The 16,454-nt window shown below is 53.8% G+C and overlaps 1 protein-coding gene across 1 annotated transcript in view; it reads left to right on the top strand.

Annotated features, from left to right (window-relative positions):
* Positions 1-16,454, top strand: part of SLC39A11 (solute carrier family 39 member 11) — a 98,450-nt gene that overhangs the window by 64,146 nt on the left and 17,850 nt on the right. Inside the window, exon 7 of the mRNA XM_055795633.1 lies at positions 8,377-8,446. Within this exon, the coding sequence (XP_055651608.1) occupies positions 8,377-8,446 (70 nt within the window). The remainder of the gene's footprint in view (positions 1-8,376; positions 8,447-16,454) is intronic.

Here is a 16,454-nt window from a genome sequence, read left to right as displayed (position 1 = left end):
TTTGTCACCACTCCTGTTGGCCTTGGGATCTCTACGGACAGCTTGTACATGTGGCTGAAGGGCTCCCTTCAGGTCAAGCACGCTCCCACTCTTTAATAATAATTCATGACAATGTAACACTCGAGGGACTCCCGCGCCTTTGCTCTGCCCACACCACCATCTGCTGCTGCTCCCCGCACCCTCTTCACGTACACGTTTAGAGGACAAGGACCTCTCCAGGGTTATCTCCCACCGTGGCAACCCTGCCTGAGCCCGGCGAGCCACGTCCCGCCTGGGTGAGCTGAATCAGAGCCAAACTCCAAGGACCAGCGATCTTTCACAATGAACTGCGGCTTGCTTTGGTTTCCCTAAGGAGCACGGCAGCCGTGGTGGGTGCCATGAGCGTTTAACCAGAAGACGTAGGTGTGTTGTACGTGCGTGCACGGGCGGCAGCAGTTCCTAGCGTGAGGATGGAGAACCTTAACGTGCTAACGGGGCAATTCATGTGGGTCTGTAAAAGGCACATTTCTCCTTACAGCCCTTAAGGGAATTGGGGCTGGGGAGCTGGGGCTGTGGGCTTTCCTGGGGGGGGGGGGGGGGGGGTAGCATCACCACGCTCTTGTGCTGGTGCCTTTTGCTGGGAGTCCTGGGAAGCAGGGAGGGTGCTGCTGGCACCCCGAGGAGCAGCCACGTGGGCTGAAGCAGGTGAATGGTGTCCCAGGGTTCCTGCACTGCACGGGGAGGTGGAAATCCAGCCAGGCAGCTACGTACGGGGAAGTCGTGCTGGAGATCTGGGTGCTCTCGCTTGGAAGAGCCTGTGGTTATGGATGTGGAAGGGAAATGTGATGCGGAGAGCAGCTGTCAAGAGTAAGAGCACTCGCAGCACTGTGCCCAGGACCTCTGGTCCTAGGGCAGCCGGGGCTCTGGGGGAAACGCCTCGTACTGGGACTGGAGCTGGTGGGATGTGCTGCCGCGTGCGTGCGGGTGACAGCTAAGCAAGGCCACCTCGGGAGCAGCAGTAGGGTTTTTGTTGCAAAGTGAGTTCCGCTGCTTTCTGGCTTGGTTAAGTTCAAAAAGGAAAAAAGGTCTTTCTAAAATGACATTAGCCTCCTGCTGGCTGGTCTTGTAATGGTGGATAGCTAGAAACAAGAAAATCACTGAAATCTGGTATTCTCCGCACTTTCTTGTGCAGTAATGGCAAAATGATGTTACCTAGAGGGAACTGGAATTCAGTCTTGGGGGAAAATACTTAGGAGTTTGAATAGTGGCAACAGGGGCATGCTTAAACTCTCATAGAAATACAAACCTCATTATAGCAAGATTAATTTCCCACTAGGACTTTAACAGTTCTTCAAAGAGCAGGATGAATAATTGATGTCATCTTGGCATCTGTAGTACCTTCCTAAAGGAAGCATGTTCGTTTGCTGACCCAGGAGAATTAGCTTTGTAAATCCTCGCAGGAGGAGATAATGTCACTCCCGGCTCTGCCGACGCTGCTGCCAGGCTCGAGGTGCCGGTGGGGGACACGCGGCCCCAGCCTTGCAGGCAGAGCATGGGTCAGCGGGTGCAAAGCCCGAAGGTACGTGCGGCTGTTGCGATACCTGGCGTTACTGGTGAGGCGGGCTCGGGCAGCCCTCGATCAGCCCAGTGGTGTTCCCTTCCTTTAAGCAGAGGATGCTTTTGCAGCTAACCCTGCCAGCGTGTCTCTGGCCTGGCATCTGTGTTGGTGCCCACGGTCCTGTGTGTCATCAGGTTTGAGTCAGCTCATGCAAAGGGTTTTCTCAGCATTACAGACTCTCCTTTGGTCGCAAAGAAAGACACTTACTGCTGTTAAATCCGTAATTCTTTCCATTTCTTTCAAAGCTCTGCAGGCACAAACCTCTGCTGAGCCGTGCTCTCCGTATCTGCCCCAGAAACCTGATGTCCCCGGCAGGCAGAGCTGCGGTGTTTGTGCTGTAGGTAGAAGTTCTTACAAACCCTGCTTTTCCTCTCATCTCTGCTCTCCTTCCAAGATTTTGCCTCTACTCAGACGGCAGGATCTGTGAATTGCTGCTTGTTTTTATCATCGCCACGGATCCTCCTCCTCCTCCCCTGCCTGTCTGGGAGGGCCACGCTGCATCCCCAGAGGAGTTTCCTGCAAGGGTAATTTTAAGCAAAGACACCCATGGGTGGGTGATGGGTGGGCTGTGCTGCTGGCACCCTGCCAAGTGCATCCTCTCGGAGAGCAGGAGGCGTGGGATAAGCTAACAGGTAACGAGCCGGTCTGTGTTCCCCTGTCACTGCCATCCTAACCTGCTTTTGTGCATCAGGAGAAGGGGGGAAACCAAAACCCTAACACCTTTGATGCTGTTCCACAGGAGCAGGCTGTCAGGTCTGCCTGCAGCATCCCCGCACGCTCTGCCCGCTGCCGCGTTCGTATGGGAGACGAGACCGAGCAGGGAGCAGGCGAGTGGCATTGCTGCCTGCAAAACAGACACGTGTTATAGCCGTGATCCCAGAAAGGCACAAGCTCTGGGTTGCTATGACGTCATTTGCTTTATTCCTGAAATCCTGTCTGTGCAATGACAAACTGATTTGCAGAGAAAAGCGAATTTTGTTTAGTGGATTCTGTTTTTTTGACATTCCTGTAGGATATTGTTCTCCATCCCCTGCCTATTTTCTTGCTCTTTATGTCATATGACAGTAACATAATAACTGGGGTTAATTTACTTGCTGCTATAATTTATCAAGGCCCTGTGAGTGATGCTTGCTATTTACTGGTTTGGATTTCTAGGGAATCTGAAGGGCTTTTATTTTCAGTTGGTTTTGTGAACAGGCTGTCTCCCAAGGATTATGAGTGGCTTCCCACAGTGGCTGTGAAGCTCATTTCATGCTCGAAACCGGAGCCGAGGAGGGCAGGATCTCGGTGAGCCCCGTGAACCCGGACTCTGGCTTTGCAGGGGGCGGTTTCTGGCTGCTGATTGAGATGGAGAGCAGGCGGCGAAGGGCTGTGATCCCTGCCTGGCTGCATAAGCTGCCTTGAATAGGATTTAAAATTGCAGCCTGCTTAATTTCACCAGGTTCTTTCAGCTTGCCAAGCTCTCGGAGACTCGGGTGGTGGGTGATAAGGGAGAGATTTGATGGGATGGGATCAGCCATTCCGCTTTCAAGTTGATCCATTGAACTTAAGGCTGGCGTGGCATTTGCAGCCGGAGGCGCTGGGGGACGAGCCCCCCTCTGTGAGCGTGGAAGCGGGCACTCGGCGTGGCTGGCCGCTCCGGGCAGGGCTGGAGCCCGTGGTGCTTCTTGGAAAGTAGATACTGGAGAACGCAAAAGCGATGAAACAATGTTCAGTGCTGTGGGCACTGGCAGAAGGCGATTTCAGATCAGGGAAGGTGGCCAAAAGCAGATTTCAGACCAGGGAAGGCAAAGCAGCTTCTCGGGTGATTTCGATCTCTCTTAGTTTCCCAACTTCTGCGTAGTTCGGGGTTTCATCCCCTTTGATCAGACACATACAGACCATCACTGCCTGCCTGAGCAGCGAGCCTGGGCTGCCTGGAGCCGTCTCTGTTAGCGACTGAGCCTTCTGCTTTCAAAGTAGAAGCACCTCTTCAGTAAATTTCTCCTTTTTAAAGTTCTTTTTGTATTTTCTACGTTTTTCTTGTCCAGGTCTTTGGTATCAGGGTTGGTTAGGAACTGGCAGCCCAGAGCTGCATCCAGGTGCCCCAGGACCATCCCACTTCTGCTGTGGGCACCTTGCTCCTGCCAGAGCAAACCTTCCTCTCATCCCTGCCAAGAAGAGTTCCCTGGGAAGTGCAGCACTGGGCACTTTTTGTTTGGGGTAGTCCAAAGGCAAGACACCCTCCTGTAGCCCATCTCGGGAACCCACGTGGTCCCCTCAGCTTTGGCCTCTCCAGGAACATCCCGGTGTGAAGCTCTCCATGTCGCAGAGGAGGATATGGATCAGTGCTGGGCTCATCCCAAAGCCCATCCCAGCCAATTCATGTGCTCCTGTGGATTAGAGCAGATGGGAACATTGTCACTGTCTTCCTGGCTCAATGAGACAGAACATCTTGTGCTGTTTTGCAGCTCTGCTGATGGGGCACCGAAGTGAAATTAAAGTGAAAATAAAACCAGAGCTGTGACAGCATGCTGCATGTATCGAGCCCCCTCTGCTTGCTGGTGCTTGAATGCTGGTGGCTGAGTGCTGGGGACCTCAGGCCAAGCGTGAAGGTGTCAGAGGTGCTCTGGGAGCAGCATGGCCGTCACTTTGCTTCCTTGGCTGACGTCCTCCTTGCCAGCTTTTCATCTCTCCTCAGCTGCCCTGCTCGGTGCTGTGGCTGTCGTGTCGTACCGTGCCATCACCTTCTGCCTGCCTGTGGTGCCTTGACGTGACTGGGTGCTCATCTAGCTTTGCTCTGCTCCCCTTCCCACGGTCCTTCCCTTTGCACCGACTCCTCCTTGCTGCGGTGTTCCCTCTTGGCTTTTCCTTTTCTAATTTTTTGCTGGTTGTCTTACCTGAAATGGAAACGCTTTTTGGGCTCAGAGCAATGGTCCTACTAGACCTGCATGCTGTCCTCGCTCCTGCGTGGTCCTCTCCTGCTGTGCCCATGGCTCCCATCCATGTTGCTCCAAACGTGCCCTCAGAGGCTGCGGAGGAGGGAGCTGATCCTGTCCTCAGCAACAGCCAGAAGCTAAGGGAGAGCGGAGGAGGATGGCAGCGCTTGGCCCCAGAGATGATATGAGCTCCCAGGGCAGGGAAAATGGATTTCCCTTGGCTTTGGAGCTGGTGGACGGTCCATGGTGCTATGAAGACACCCTGGTTTAGATCAGATCTGCGTATCAGATGTAGTATGTAAGGAGACTTACAGATATCATGCTTTTTTCCTCGCCGCTGCCATCAGCAGGCTACCGTAACGCATCCCAGAGCCGTCTGGCATTAACAACAGGAGTCTCTGTAGTGACCTTCCAGCACTTTATCGCTTTTCAGTCTAGAGGTTTTGAAGTTGGTTTTTTTTTTTTTTTTGGAAAACAAGCAGAGAGGAAAACATGCCTTTGCAACGAGCACTGTTGACTTAAAGGTTTGTAGCTGATCCTTAAGTTAGCGTAGGATTAGTCTGATCCCTGGGTAATGCCTTATCAGGATAAAGTGTCTTGAATTGTAAAGCCAAGGAAGCCCAAGAGAGGCAAAATCCCTTTGTTTAGGTTAAATAGAAGCATTTTCTTGACAGTGGCTGAAATTGGTCGTAGTTTTTCTTGCTTTGTTCTGCAGCGCTGCAGGGAGATGCCGAATTAACACCCAGCCTGGCGCTGTCACCATGCCAGCTCTCCGGCTCACTGGGCTGTGCGGAGCCTTTGGCTCTTCCAGCTCTGCCGCTGGTTGCAAGTGGGGCTGACAACTGCCTTGGCCACTGAAATCCCTGGAAAACCCCTCTCTGAGATGGAAGGGTTTCCCATGGGACATGTGCGCCTGCCTTCCACCTTCTTTCACATGCTAAGCTGCGGGGTTTTTGCCTTTCCCTCCGCACGGTGGCCCGTGGTAAATCCTCCGGTGGTTCAGGGATGCCCAGGACTGTGCTCCTCCCTGCCCCTTTGCTGGCGATGGTGCCAAGAACCAGGAATCACACAGGGCTGTGTATTTTTCAAGCTGATGTCCGAGCCTTCAGTGCGTAATGAGATCTGCTCTGCCATCCCCCTCTTCAGTGGCCTGATGTCCCAGTCATCCGTTTGCAGAGCCTGCAGTGCTGTGCATCTGGAAGTGGTTGACTTAGAAACATTAACCTTTCTCTTTTTGTGTCTTTGCCCACCTGAAGAAGCCGCTTGGGCTATTTATAATTTGAGTATGTGCAGAATGCCCGAGAGAGGGACTGCAACCAGAAGGCTGAGCACTGGCTGTGAGCTTTGGGTGTGGGTAAATTGGCAGCAAGCTTTTTGTTTGTTTTCCGTGAAAAATCTCTGTGTGTCTGCTTGGTTACCTGCAAAGCAGAGTCAATTCTGCGGTTTGACATCTTCTTTGAAAGAGGCTGAACGTGTGTTATTGAAGTGGCAGAGTTATTGTGTGAACTTGGCAGGCTTTTCTAAATGAAATATTTGAAACAAATCACAGCAACGGGCTGAGTACATCGCACAGTATCTACTGTCTGTCATGAGAGCCTTCCCAGGCATCAGCAGGGGCTGTGGGATGTGCAGGGGTCCCTGCTGTTCCTGGACCATGTGTGACCCCAGGCTGGCTTGGCTGTGCGTCCCCGTGGGGTGCTCTGGGCTCAGCAGCCTGTTGGCCGATTCGTGGTCGCGCTCAACCTGCCCCAGCTCTTATCTCCTCTCCTGGGAGGTGGGGACCTGGCCAAGGCCATAGCTGGAGGCTGCTGGGTCACCTCCTCCCCTTCGCACTGGTGAGCATCTCCACCATGCTGCAGCTTCCACCATCGGCTGCTTCTCCCTCTCCAAATAAGCAGTTCACTACACACCATCTGTTGATTTTAATTTCCCATAATTTGTTTCCATGTGTATGTGATCTGTGCTTTCATTAATTGTGCTGCTGAGTTTCTTATTGCATGAGATCCGCTTTGCAGTGAGGAAATTGTTGTGGTTTTCCCCCTCTGTCAAAGCCATTTCTGCTATTCACACAAAAGAGCACTTTTGTCCTTTGATTCTTGCTCTCCGAGCAAGTCTCGCTTAAGAAGAAATTGTTCGGAAGAGCAGTGCCAGACCCGTTTGTGTGGAGCTTCGTTACACCCTCGCAGCCGTACCCAGCACAGCCGTTAAAGGCCTCTGGAAAGATCTGCCTCCCAAAGTTTGCTGCAGTGCCCGCAGCGCGGAGACCTTCCCCCTCGCAGTCCTCCGCAGCTCTGCTCGTGCCGTGAGTGCTCGGGTGGGTGCTGCTGGGGCAGTGTGAGCACTTTGCACGAGCGAGTGAGCCCTGCTCTGGCGTGTGCCTCAGTTCCTCTGGCTGTCTCACTAGATGAGTTACCATCCACTCGTGGTGTTTTAGGGATAATTTGGAACCTCCTTACCCCATAACCTTGTACAAAGGGTTGGCTGCTGCCGTCGTTTTCTCTGAGCTTTGGCACAAGGATCAGGGCTCTGAGGGGTTGTCGAGTGTTTCAGTTCGCCATGCTCAGCCTGGGTTTGAGGATGCAAATGCCGTGATTATCCGAGTTAGTGCTGCTTTTTATGGTGTGTTTCCAAGGCAACTGGAAATTCAGAAGACCACAAACACAGACACAGTCTTCTTCTGAGACCTTATCCTCCAGTACACAGGTAAACACTCTCAGTGACATTTTCAACCTGTTTGAATGTTCATCTGAATAGTCCCCACTGTCCTCTCGCATGGTTTCCAGCAGCTGGAGCAGGTAATTGCCTTCTTTGAAGGCAGTAAAACCCAGCCACTACACAGACAGGTTTGCTTTTGTTCTTTGATGTCCTCCCTACCCCTCTGCCTTGCTTGGAGGGGAGTGGAACCAGAAAGGCTGGGGGGGAAAAAAAAAAAAAAAAAAAAAAAAGGCATTTTGAGCAAAGGAAAAGAAGTACCAGTGGTTTGGTGCTTCCTGAAAGTCAGATTATTTTTTTTTTCCGGGAGGGACAAAAGAGCTGTGCCAGTGGTGGGAGTGTAGGAAAAGTTTGAGAAGGGGCAGGAGGGGAGCAGGGAAGGATGGAGCAGTTATCCCTGAGGAGCTGCATGGAAGAAGCAGTGGTGGATCACAGGTCTGCACCCACCACCCTCCTGGGAGGGCTTCTTGGCTGGTTTTCTTTGGGGTTTATGGGAAGAACTGTAATCTAAAATTATGGGATTCACTGTAATCTAAAATAATCTGTAAGGTGGGAATTTTCTTGTAGAGTTTGGGTTTCCTTCTGCTTTGGAGACTGTCTGTACAGGCGTTGTGCTGGTATTTGGGCACAGGGAGACCAGAAACTGGGGAGGTGGCATTGCCGGGAGCCTGGTCCCAGAGACTTTATGGGAGAAGTTGGTGTTTGGTTCTTCTGCAGTTCCCTGGGGCACTGATCCATCTGCACCTTGCAGAGACACCTCTCTGCAGAGAGGTTTGCTGAGCCTGAATCTTTCTAAACAGACATTGGTGGTTTGCACTGCTGTGCTCCTTATTAAAAAAGCATTTCAGCTGGTGGGAATTGTGATCTTTTCCCCTTCAGTGCACTCATAAATACAGAAACCTCTCCTCCTTGTGTTGGCTTCCCGAGAAGCTGCTGGTTTGGGTTCACAGTGGGGAAGCACCCCGGGCAGTGTGGCAGGGTCTTGCTTTAGGGCTCAGATTAAATGCGCTTAGGTTAAAACGAGAAGGGTGACCACCTGGCCTGGCGTTCTGCTCACATCAGTCTTTGCTCCACTGAAATGCAGGAGGAGGGATGGTCTCAGGGCTTTTGCAGGGTTTGACCTTACTGGTTTTTTCCTTCCCGTTTCAGAGGGTCTGGCAGTGGGAGTTGGATTTGGGGCTATTGGAAAATCCACATCTGCGACCTTCCACAGTGCCAGGTAAGCCACAACACCATTTCTGCCCTGCGTGCATCAGGTTTTGTGCGCGCCTTTGCCTCTTGGAGGTTGTCTGTCTGTCCCACGTTGCTTCTGTGCTGGGGTGGTTGGAGATGCATTGGCTGAAACTTGTCTGGAAGCACAAGCGTGGGCAGAGGGAGCAGAAGAAATTCCTAGTGTTGTTGCATTTTCCTAGTGGTTGTGCTTGTTAGACGTGTAAAAAGGTTTCTGGCATCGATGCCTGGTTTCTGCAATGGTTCCGTTTCTGCCTCGCTGGGCAGATCAGTGGAGCTGGGGTGGCTGATGGAGGGGGGCAGCATGTGTGGGCATCACTGCGGGGTGCTGCTGGGGGACCTTGGGTCTGCAGAGGTGTGTACAGCCCACGTCCCTCCGGGGGTTTAGGGGGTGCTGGGCTGCATCGGGAGGCACTGTGCTCCTCACTGCCAAGGGGTTTGCGTGCATCACGCTGGGTTTTTTTTCCCCCTCTCCCTTATCTCCAGTAAACATCCCTGGTGATGCTGCCAGCTTAGCTGAACACTGGTAGCTGTTTCTGTATGGGGAGCTTCACCCCTGGGGAACTTCGGAGGAAGGGGAGAAAAACCCCTGAAGATAAGACTGAAAGCTAGAGACATGTAAATCTGGATGAGGTAGAGTGACATCTTAGCCTGAGCAAATCCCTTTCCTCGGGGCCAGCAGCAAGAGTTTAAAGGTGATTGCGAGTGGCAGAGGCTCGCAGGAGCTGGGGCACCCTCCTCTCCCCAGTGCCCCTGCCCAGTGTCTCCGTGGCTCCCTGCAAGGATGCCATCAGCTCCTCATCCTTATTCTGTCACTGCTGAGCTGGGAGCAGTCATGGCTTTGCTCCCCGTGGAGCAGGCAGGCTCCCCAGCACAGGTTCCCCGCTCTCCATGCTGAGATTTTCCATGAAGTAGCATCCCCAACAGGTAGGAGCAGCTGCTGGAGCTGTTGGAAAGTGTGTGGTGGCTTTGTTTTCCATTCCTGCCAAGCAGGGCCACTGGACTCTGTACTTGGTGGCAAAAAAGGCTCTCAATCATCTCAGTCATCAATCATCTCTCAGGCATCCCTGCTCCCGGCATCCCTGCTCGCCTGCTCCAGCCTTGCCAGCAGCCACTCTCGCCCAGCTCTGTTTTCAGCAGTGCCAGCGTTACCCCCATGCTATCAGGCAAACCCTTTTGTGCTTCTCTCTGGGACTGGTGTGGGCACGGTGGTGGAGTGTTAATCCAGCTCCTCCAAACTGCTTGGAGCACGGGGTTGGGCTTTGGGTGCATTTTCACACCAAGCGGAGCAAAACCTGGGCATGGGAGTGGGTGATGGCAGGGAGAGCCCTGCCGCCTCCCCATGCCCAGCTGCCCGTGTCAGAGCCAAAACTGGGCTGACTGGGGGCACTGCTAAAGAAATGGGAGAAAGAAAGAAATCTGGTGTGAAGCTGGAAGAGCTGCTTGCACCTCTTGGTGGCTGGCTCACAAACGGCATCCTGCTGCCGGGGCTCCTCCATGTGCCGATACCAAAAGCTTTTCTTTTTCTGTTCGAATTAGACTCCCGGGGCTCGTGGTACACCGCCTCCTCTATGCCTTTGTTTCCCAGACCCACACTGTGGTTTATGTGGTCTGGGGACTCGCAGCGCGTTTGGTCCGTGAATAACCTGCCCAGCCCTTACGGCTCGTGGATGAAAGTACTGTGATGTCTCAGCCACCTTGTTCCTGCCAGAGGATCTGTGGGAGCCCTCGGGGCTGGTTTGGGGGCCCTTGGGGCTGGTTTTGGAGCCCTCCAGGCTATCCAGCCCCTTCTCTGGCTGGGCACAAGCTGTGCTCAAAGGGACCTTGCAAAGACACGAGCAAAACCATCTGTACCCGATGCCCTGTTACATCCCTGGCTGATGGGGGGCTCATCCTCACAGCGCGGGCTGGCGCTGGGTGTGCTGCCCCAGGCATTTCCACGGCAGCAGATGCCGTCCAGATCTGTGGTGAGAAAAGTAGGATATACCGGCTCTAGACACTACGTTTCTCTAACCTTTTGAAATAAAAGGCTCTTCATAAAGTCTGCAGAGGCTCTAGAGATGCTTGAACAAAAGGACTTTTTTTTTATCAGCTGCTCAGTAGAAGCTAAGAAGCCAGAAGCAGCTGGTTCTTTCTCTGTATTTACAACAGCATTAATCATGTTAGATGAAAGGTGGAGTCTGTACCATGAAAATACCAATGCAAATTTAGTCAGCTGCAAAAGGAGACAAAATGACTTCATTGCCATCAATCTGTCTGTCACTGTCATCTGCGGGCGGCCCGAAAAATTGCTCGGTGTAGCCACTCCACTGTGAAGCTATTTGGAAATATCCAAGAATAAAATTTTAGGTGGCTAATTTGCGTTATGTAGGCTTGGAAAATAGCAGTGGAATGATACTTGATGTGAGCTAATGTGAGAAATAGCTAACTCTTGACACATCCGAAGGGGAAATTGCTCCTTGGCCAATCTCGGCTCTTAGCGGACACGACAGTTGGGATCCTCCCCTCTTGTCCATTATTTTGAAATAGTGTTTTAATGAAACGGCTGCGTGACTCTGTTTACCTTCTCCATTCTGATTCTGCTTCCCCCTGGGTGTGACTAACTGCGTTAGCACCGAGCTGAGCTGGAGCCGGGGTGAGCTGCCTTGCAGGAAGGCTTATTTCCAAACCTTAAATCGTGCAAAAGTATTTATGAACGCTCCGACGCTCCTGGAGCCCGAGCAAAAGCTGCAGATGCCTGGGGATGTTTCCGATGGCTGGTAGATGTCTCGGGGCTGGCTGTGACTTGCCCACGCTAACCAGAGGACCTTCCTCGCCGACTTGCGCTCCACGAATGGATGCTGGCTGGCCTGGGGGAGCGCTGCCCGATTGCATTGCTCCCAGAGGGGTGAAGTCTTGGCAGAGAGCCTGTATTCATTCCAGCTCGCTGTGGGGCCCTGGTGAGACATGGTAGTGCTGCATCCTGAGGGGCTGTTCTCAGAGCCACGGGCTTTGCAAGTCCGTGGTGTGGTTGCAAAGAGACAATTAGGAAGAAAGGGAGAGCACCAGGCACCCTGCAAAGCGCAGCGGTGCTGCAGCAGTGACGCCTGGGCATTGCGAGCGGCTGGGCGCTGCTCTGGGCCACTTTGCGGTTGAGCCAGCTCTCCAGGAGAGCCCCCGCGCACGCAGCAGCTGCAGGGTGGGTGCTGCAGCAGGGTCCCTGCCTGCCCCGGCTGGCCGGCACAGCCCCAAGTGCTTTGCTTTTTTCCTGTAAGACAGCAATGCTCCCCAGCTTTGCCTGGAGGAGGGCTAACACCCTGTTCCTGATACCTTGCAGGATCCCGCAAGGGTTTTCCTAGGCGGAGGGCTTTCCCCCTGTGCCGGTGGTTGGAAGGTTTCCCGGCCCTGCCTGCCTGCCTGCAGCAGGAGGGATGCTGTGGGGCTTCTGCCCTGGCTCTGCGCTAGGGGATGTGCTGGTCGAGCTCAGCGCTGGCTGAACGTGCCGAGGGACCGATTTCAGGTTTTAAAGCCGAGTGGGGCCAGGTGTGCGGCAGAGATGGAGCTGGCTGGGAGCCACCGTGGCTGGGGAGCACCGGCATGGGCGGTGTAAGCAGAGCAGTGCAGGCATAGATCCGCAGCTGATGGTCCGAGTCTAGGGGACACTTCAGGGTTTGGTTAAAAACCAAAAAAAAGGCGATTAGGAAGCAGGGTGGAATTCTCACGTTTTAAAACACCTGGTGCTTTGCATGTGCTGGTGTCACCTCTGCCACTCCCTGGGCTCTTGGCTCTGGTGGAGTCCTGCCCTTTACCTCTGTGCTTGCAGGACCCGTCCCTCTGGGCTTCTCCATCCACCCCATCTCCCGGAGCATCCCGGTGCTGCCTGCCAGGCCCCTGCCCGCACTCGTCCGCGTTTCTTTGCTGCCACCGGGTGTGCAAGCTCCGTTCCTGCGATCTGGCTGCTCCGCAGCTCCTCTCCGCCGGTGCCAGGGCTCGCCCTTGGATTACAGCCCCTCACCTTGCGAGCTGTTTCATTTCTGGTTGCAGCATGGGGGGAATCCGCTTTATTTGGCCTGTTAGGGGAGGTGAGCGAAATGCGGTCCCGTGCCAGAGGAAGGTGGGTCTCAGCGGTGGGGCTGGATCTTTGCTTTTGTGCATGGGTGGGTATCAGTGCTCCTTTGGCTGGGCAGCACACTCAAGCCTTTTCTGGAAGGGTGATGTAGGTTTTATGGCAGTTTAGACAGGGCTTAGGGTGGCCTAAAGTCTGCTTTTGGCGTGTTTCCCCTGGGGGGCTGAGCCGCTGCTCTTTCTCAGGCAGGAGCATCCCTCCCTCCCTGCTGCAGGACTGAGGTTTGCTTGCCCAGTTCCTCACAAGGATAACAACATCAGAAAGTCCCATGGGCTGGCAATAGTGGCTCAGGACAAAGCTGCTGCAGTGCCAGAAGGGGAGCGAGACCCAGAGCGAGTGCGTGCCCGGGGTGGAGGAGCGATGCCTGCGCAGAGGAGCGGTGCCCGGTGTGGGGCGTGCAGCGAGCCCTGGGAGGGGAAGGTCCCCTCCAGATGTGAGCATGAGCCGCTCCTGGCTGCCTTCCAGGCAGGAAGGTAAAGAGAAGGGCAGCCATGTCTTAAAAAAGCTGTTTTACCTCCCCCTCTTTGCACACCGTAGTGTGGGGGTAGGAAACCCTCTCCACCTTGTGTGGCTGATTTAACAGGAACCAGATGGAGCTGCTGCTGGTGAGACCAGGATGGGCTGAATTTGCCTGTCCCTCGGCGGCTCTGCCGATGCAGAGTGGGCAGAGGTGCAGGCAGGGGTGCGGGCAGGGCTATCCAGCGCTGGTGTGCTTTGGCAGTGGCCTCCCTGGGGGGGCTGTGTGTGGGAAGAAGAGGGGCCAGGGCAGGCCCCTGCTGCTGGCCACGCTCTGCACATCTCCATCCCCAGGGCTGCGGTGCAGGGCCAGTGCCGTGTGTCAGGGTGGTCTTCCTCTCTCCAGGTCCCTGCTGTGTCTTTTAGAGGACACAAGCACCCACCAGTGAACCCTGGGGTGACCCTGAGCCCCTCATCCCGTGGGGGTTATGCCTGCGATGCTGGGAAGCTGCGAGGTGGGGGCCAGGGCTGGCAGGGAGAAGATCCCACATGCCCACTCCACTGTCCCCTCTAGACCACAACCGTTCCCTTGGGACCTGCCTCCATGCTGCTGCGTTGGCACCCAGGAGCCTGCATCTTCACTCCTGCATCCCATGCCCACACGGTGAGAGCTCCTGCCTTGGCTGGAACCACAAGAGCAGAGCAGGGGGGTAGGGTCTGTGGGCATCTCTCTTTTTTCTTTCCCCCCTGCCCCATCAGAGGCTCTTCCCTTGAGAATCAGCATGAGCGGCTGGTCATCCCCCTCCCCATCCCATCCAGCATCATGCCATTGCCTTGGTGTGGTGACAGGGTTTGAGGGGAGCAGAAGGGGGGTCCTGGGGAGGGGGAGAGCAGGGATGTGGGAGCCTGGTTTGGCTTTTTGCCCCTTAGAAATCCTCTGTGTGCTTTTTGCTTTCTGAAAGCAGGAGGCAGCTTGTAATCGTGCTGTATGCAAGCACACACAAGTCAAATCTATTTTCTTACAGTGTTGCTTCTGCCTGCGAATTTTTTTTTGTCAAAGAGAAATTCACCGTAATATTAATTTCCTTGGTCAGGATTGCAGGAACTCCTGGACGTACCTGTGTTATACCACAGAGCGAAGAGAAAACTCCTGTAAAAAGCCTGTGCCAGCAGTTTTGCTTGTAACAGGAGAAGGATTTGGGAATTTCTTTAAGGTATGGAGCCACTGCCCTGGGGAGGCGGACGGAGGGCGAGGGCTTTGCTGCTGGACATCTGATGTCCAGCAGCGGGGAGAGACGGGGGTGAGTGGTGAAAGCGGGACAGTTTCTGCGGCTGGTCCCGTCTGTGTGGTGAGCGGTGCCTGGACCTGGACAGCTTCCTTGGCTGGCTGATTTGGGGAGGAGAAGGGAATCTGTTGCACGGTTAACTTTGAACTGTCTGGATCTTCACTGGCAACCCCTCTCTGGCCAGTGTGCTCCTCTGTAAGGAACCACAGCGCTGTATTTCCAGCAGATAGGATATTCACTGCGTCACCAGCTGGCAGCACAGGCAACAGGCGATTCACCGGCTGATAGTCATGGTTTTCCCCTGGCCGAGCTGCTTTCCAGCTGGGATGTGAACCCTGTGCACTAGGGATACTCTTCCAGTGGAAATAATCTCTGTGTGCCAGTTCCCCCTTGAGTGCAGGTGCGTGGGGGCTCTGCCCCCAGGCTCCGTGTTACGTGTAGCATGCGGTGGCTGCGTCGGTGTAATCTCCAAGTGTTTTATCTCGTGGCTTCAGTATTATTTTAACATCACTTGTGGGTATAATCTTAAAAATTTGGTAGTTTATTACTGAGGCTGGAAAAATCAAGCCTGTAGCTCCTGGGAAGTGCTGGAACCAGGATTGCCAGTGCACTTTTTGCTAGGATTTTTGTAAGCATGTGTCGCAAACTGCACTCTTTGCCTGGGTGCCCTCCCTTCTCCCCCCTCCAGCTCCCTGGCCCTCACTGTCTGTCTTATGGCCCTTGGCAGTTTGGTTCAGGCTTCCTCCCCATCGTGGGACAGAGGGTACGTGAGCTCCGCGGTGCCTGGCAGCAGCCCCAGGCAGGGACAGAGCATCCTCAAAGGATGGGGGTCCTGGGGGAATGTTGGGTCCCTGAGGGCTGGAGCTGTTGTCTGTTCTCATGTGACACAGAGCAGGAGCTGCGGGCCACGGTGTGCTGCAGCGTTAACTCTGTAAGAAAGCAGCCTTTGTCACCGCCCGAGGCTAAGTCCGGTCACAAGGGACAGTATGTGCCAGAAAATAAAATATCAAAAAAAAAAAAAAATGATTTCAACTGCAGTAGCATTTTCAGTCAGGTCCTGGGTAATCAGTGAGGTCTAAGTTTGACAGAGGGATCATTTAATTTTAATTTCAGCCAGTGCCATGAGCCATCCCCAGCCTGGGGCCGGAGCTCCTGCCCACGTGGGTGCACCCGCAGCCTTTCGGCTTTGCTGTGCCATGTGCTGGGCAGACTGTGCTGAGGCCACGGGTGACTCCTGCCTGGTCTGAAAAAGCATTATCTCCTTTGGTGAACGTTTGCTGTGCTTGGTTCCCTAAATATCTGCCTGTGTGATGGTTTGAACAGCTGAGCCTGGTGCCCTGTCCCTACATACCTGTTATGTTCTGCATTTTTGTTGCTGGCTGCTCTGGACACCTTCCCCATGCTCCTGGCATGGATGGGCAGAGCTGCCTCTCTGCTTCTTCCATCAAAAACAAGAGCTGAATAAGGACTGTGTGGACCTGACTGTTAACGGTGAATAACTTGGCTGGCTGCAGGCAAGAAATACCAGCAAATCTGGCTTGAACTGAAAAGAGAGAATAAAACACAGATGGACTTTTTCTGCACTCTTCCCCTTCAAAAGTGTATAGCGCATTTTTATTTTTAGATCCATCCCTGTTACAAGGGTAGAAAGCTCCTGTCCCTGCTGATGGCCAGGAAAGCTGAGGTGTCCAAGGTCCAGCACCGGTGGTTTCTGCAGAGCGAGGGCCACGGCCGTGCTGTCCCCATCCATCCCTGTCCCCATCCCTGGCTGCTGCTCCTCTCCCATCTGACACTAGGTGGTAACATCCATGTTCCTATCGGCCTGTTCTGGCACGTCTGGGGCTAACGGGACTCCCAAATGCGGCTTTTTGGCTGGCAAGCCGCCTAGCAGAGAGCCGCGCTTCCAGATGCGGGAGAACGCTCAAAGAAGTGGAAACAATATCGAGTTAAATGCTGTAAATTACTTTGAGCAGATGATATATATCAAGGACTAAAAGTTTGAAAAAATAAAGTGAAATGTTTTGTTAAGCCATGGGTGGTCTGGGTACCGAGTCCTCATAGGATACCACGGATGCAAATAATTCAGGTTAAAAATTTTTGGCAAACCTTTGCCTTAGGATGAAGGTGAGTATGTTTAGGGGTGGGGGGCT

The sequence above is a fragment of the Falco peregrinus genome, chromosome 2 (genome assembly GCF_023634155.1).
Source record: "Falco peregrinus isolate bFalPer1 chromosome 2, bFalPer1.pri, whole genome shotgun sequence".
NCBI classification, from domain to species: Eukaryota; Metazoa; Chordata; class Aves; order Falconiformes; family Falconidae; genus Falco; species Falco peregrinus.
The sequence above is the reverse complement of the archived record's forward strand: the minus strand, read 5'-3'. Positions and strand labels throughout refer to the sequence as shown.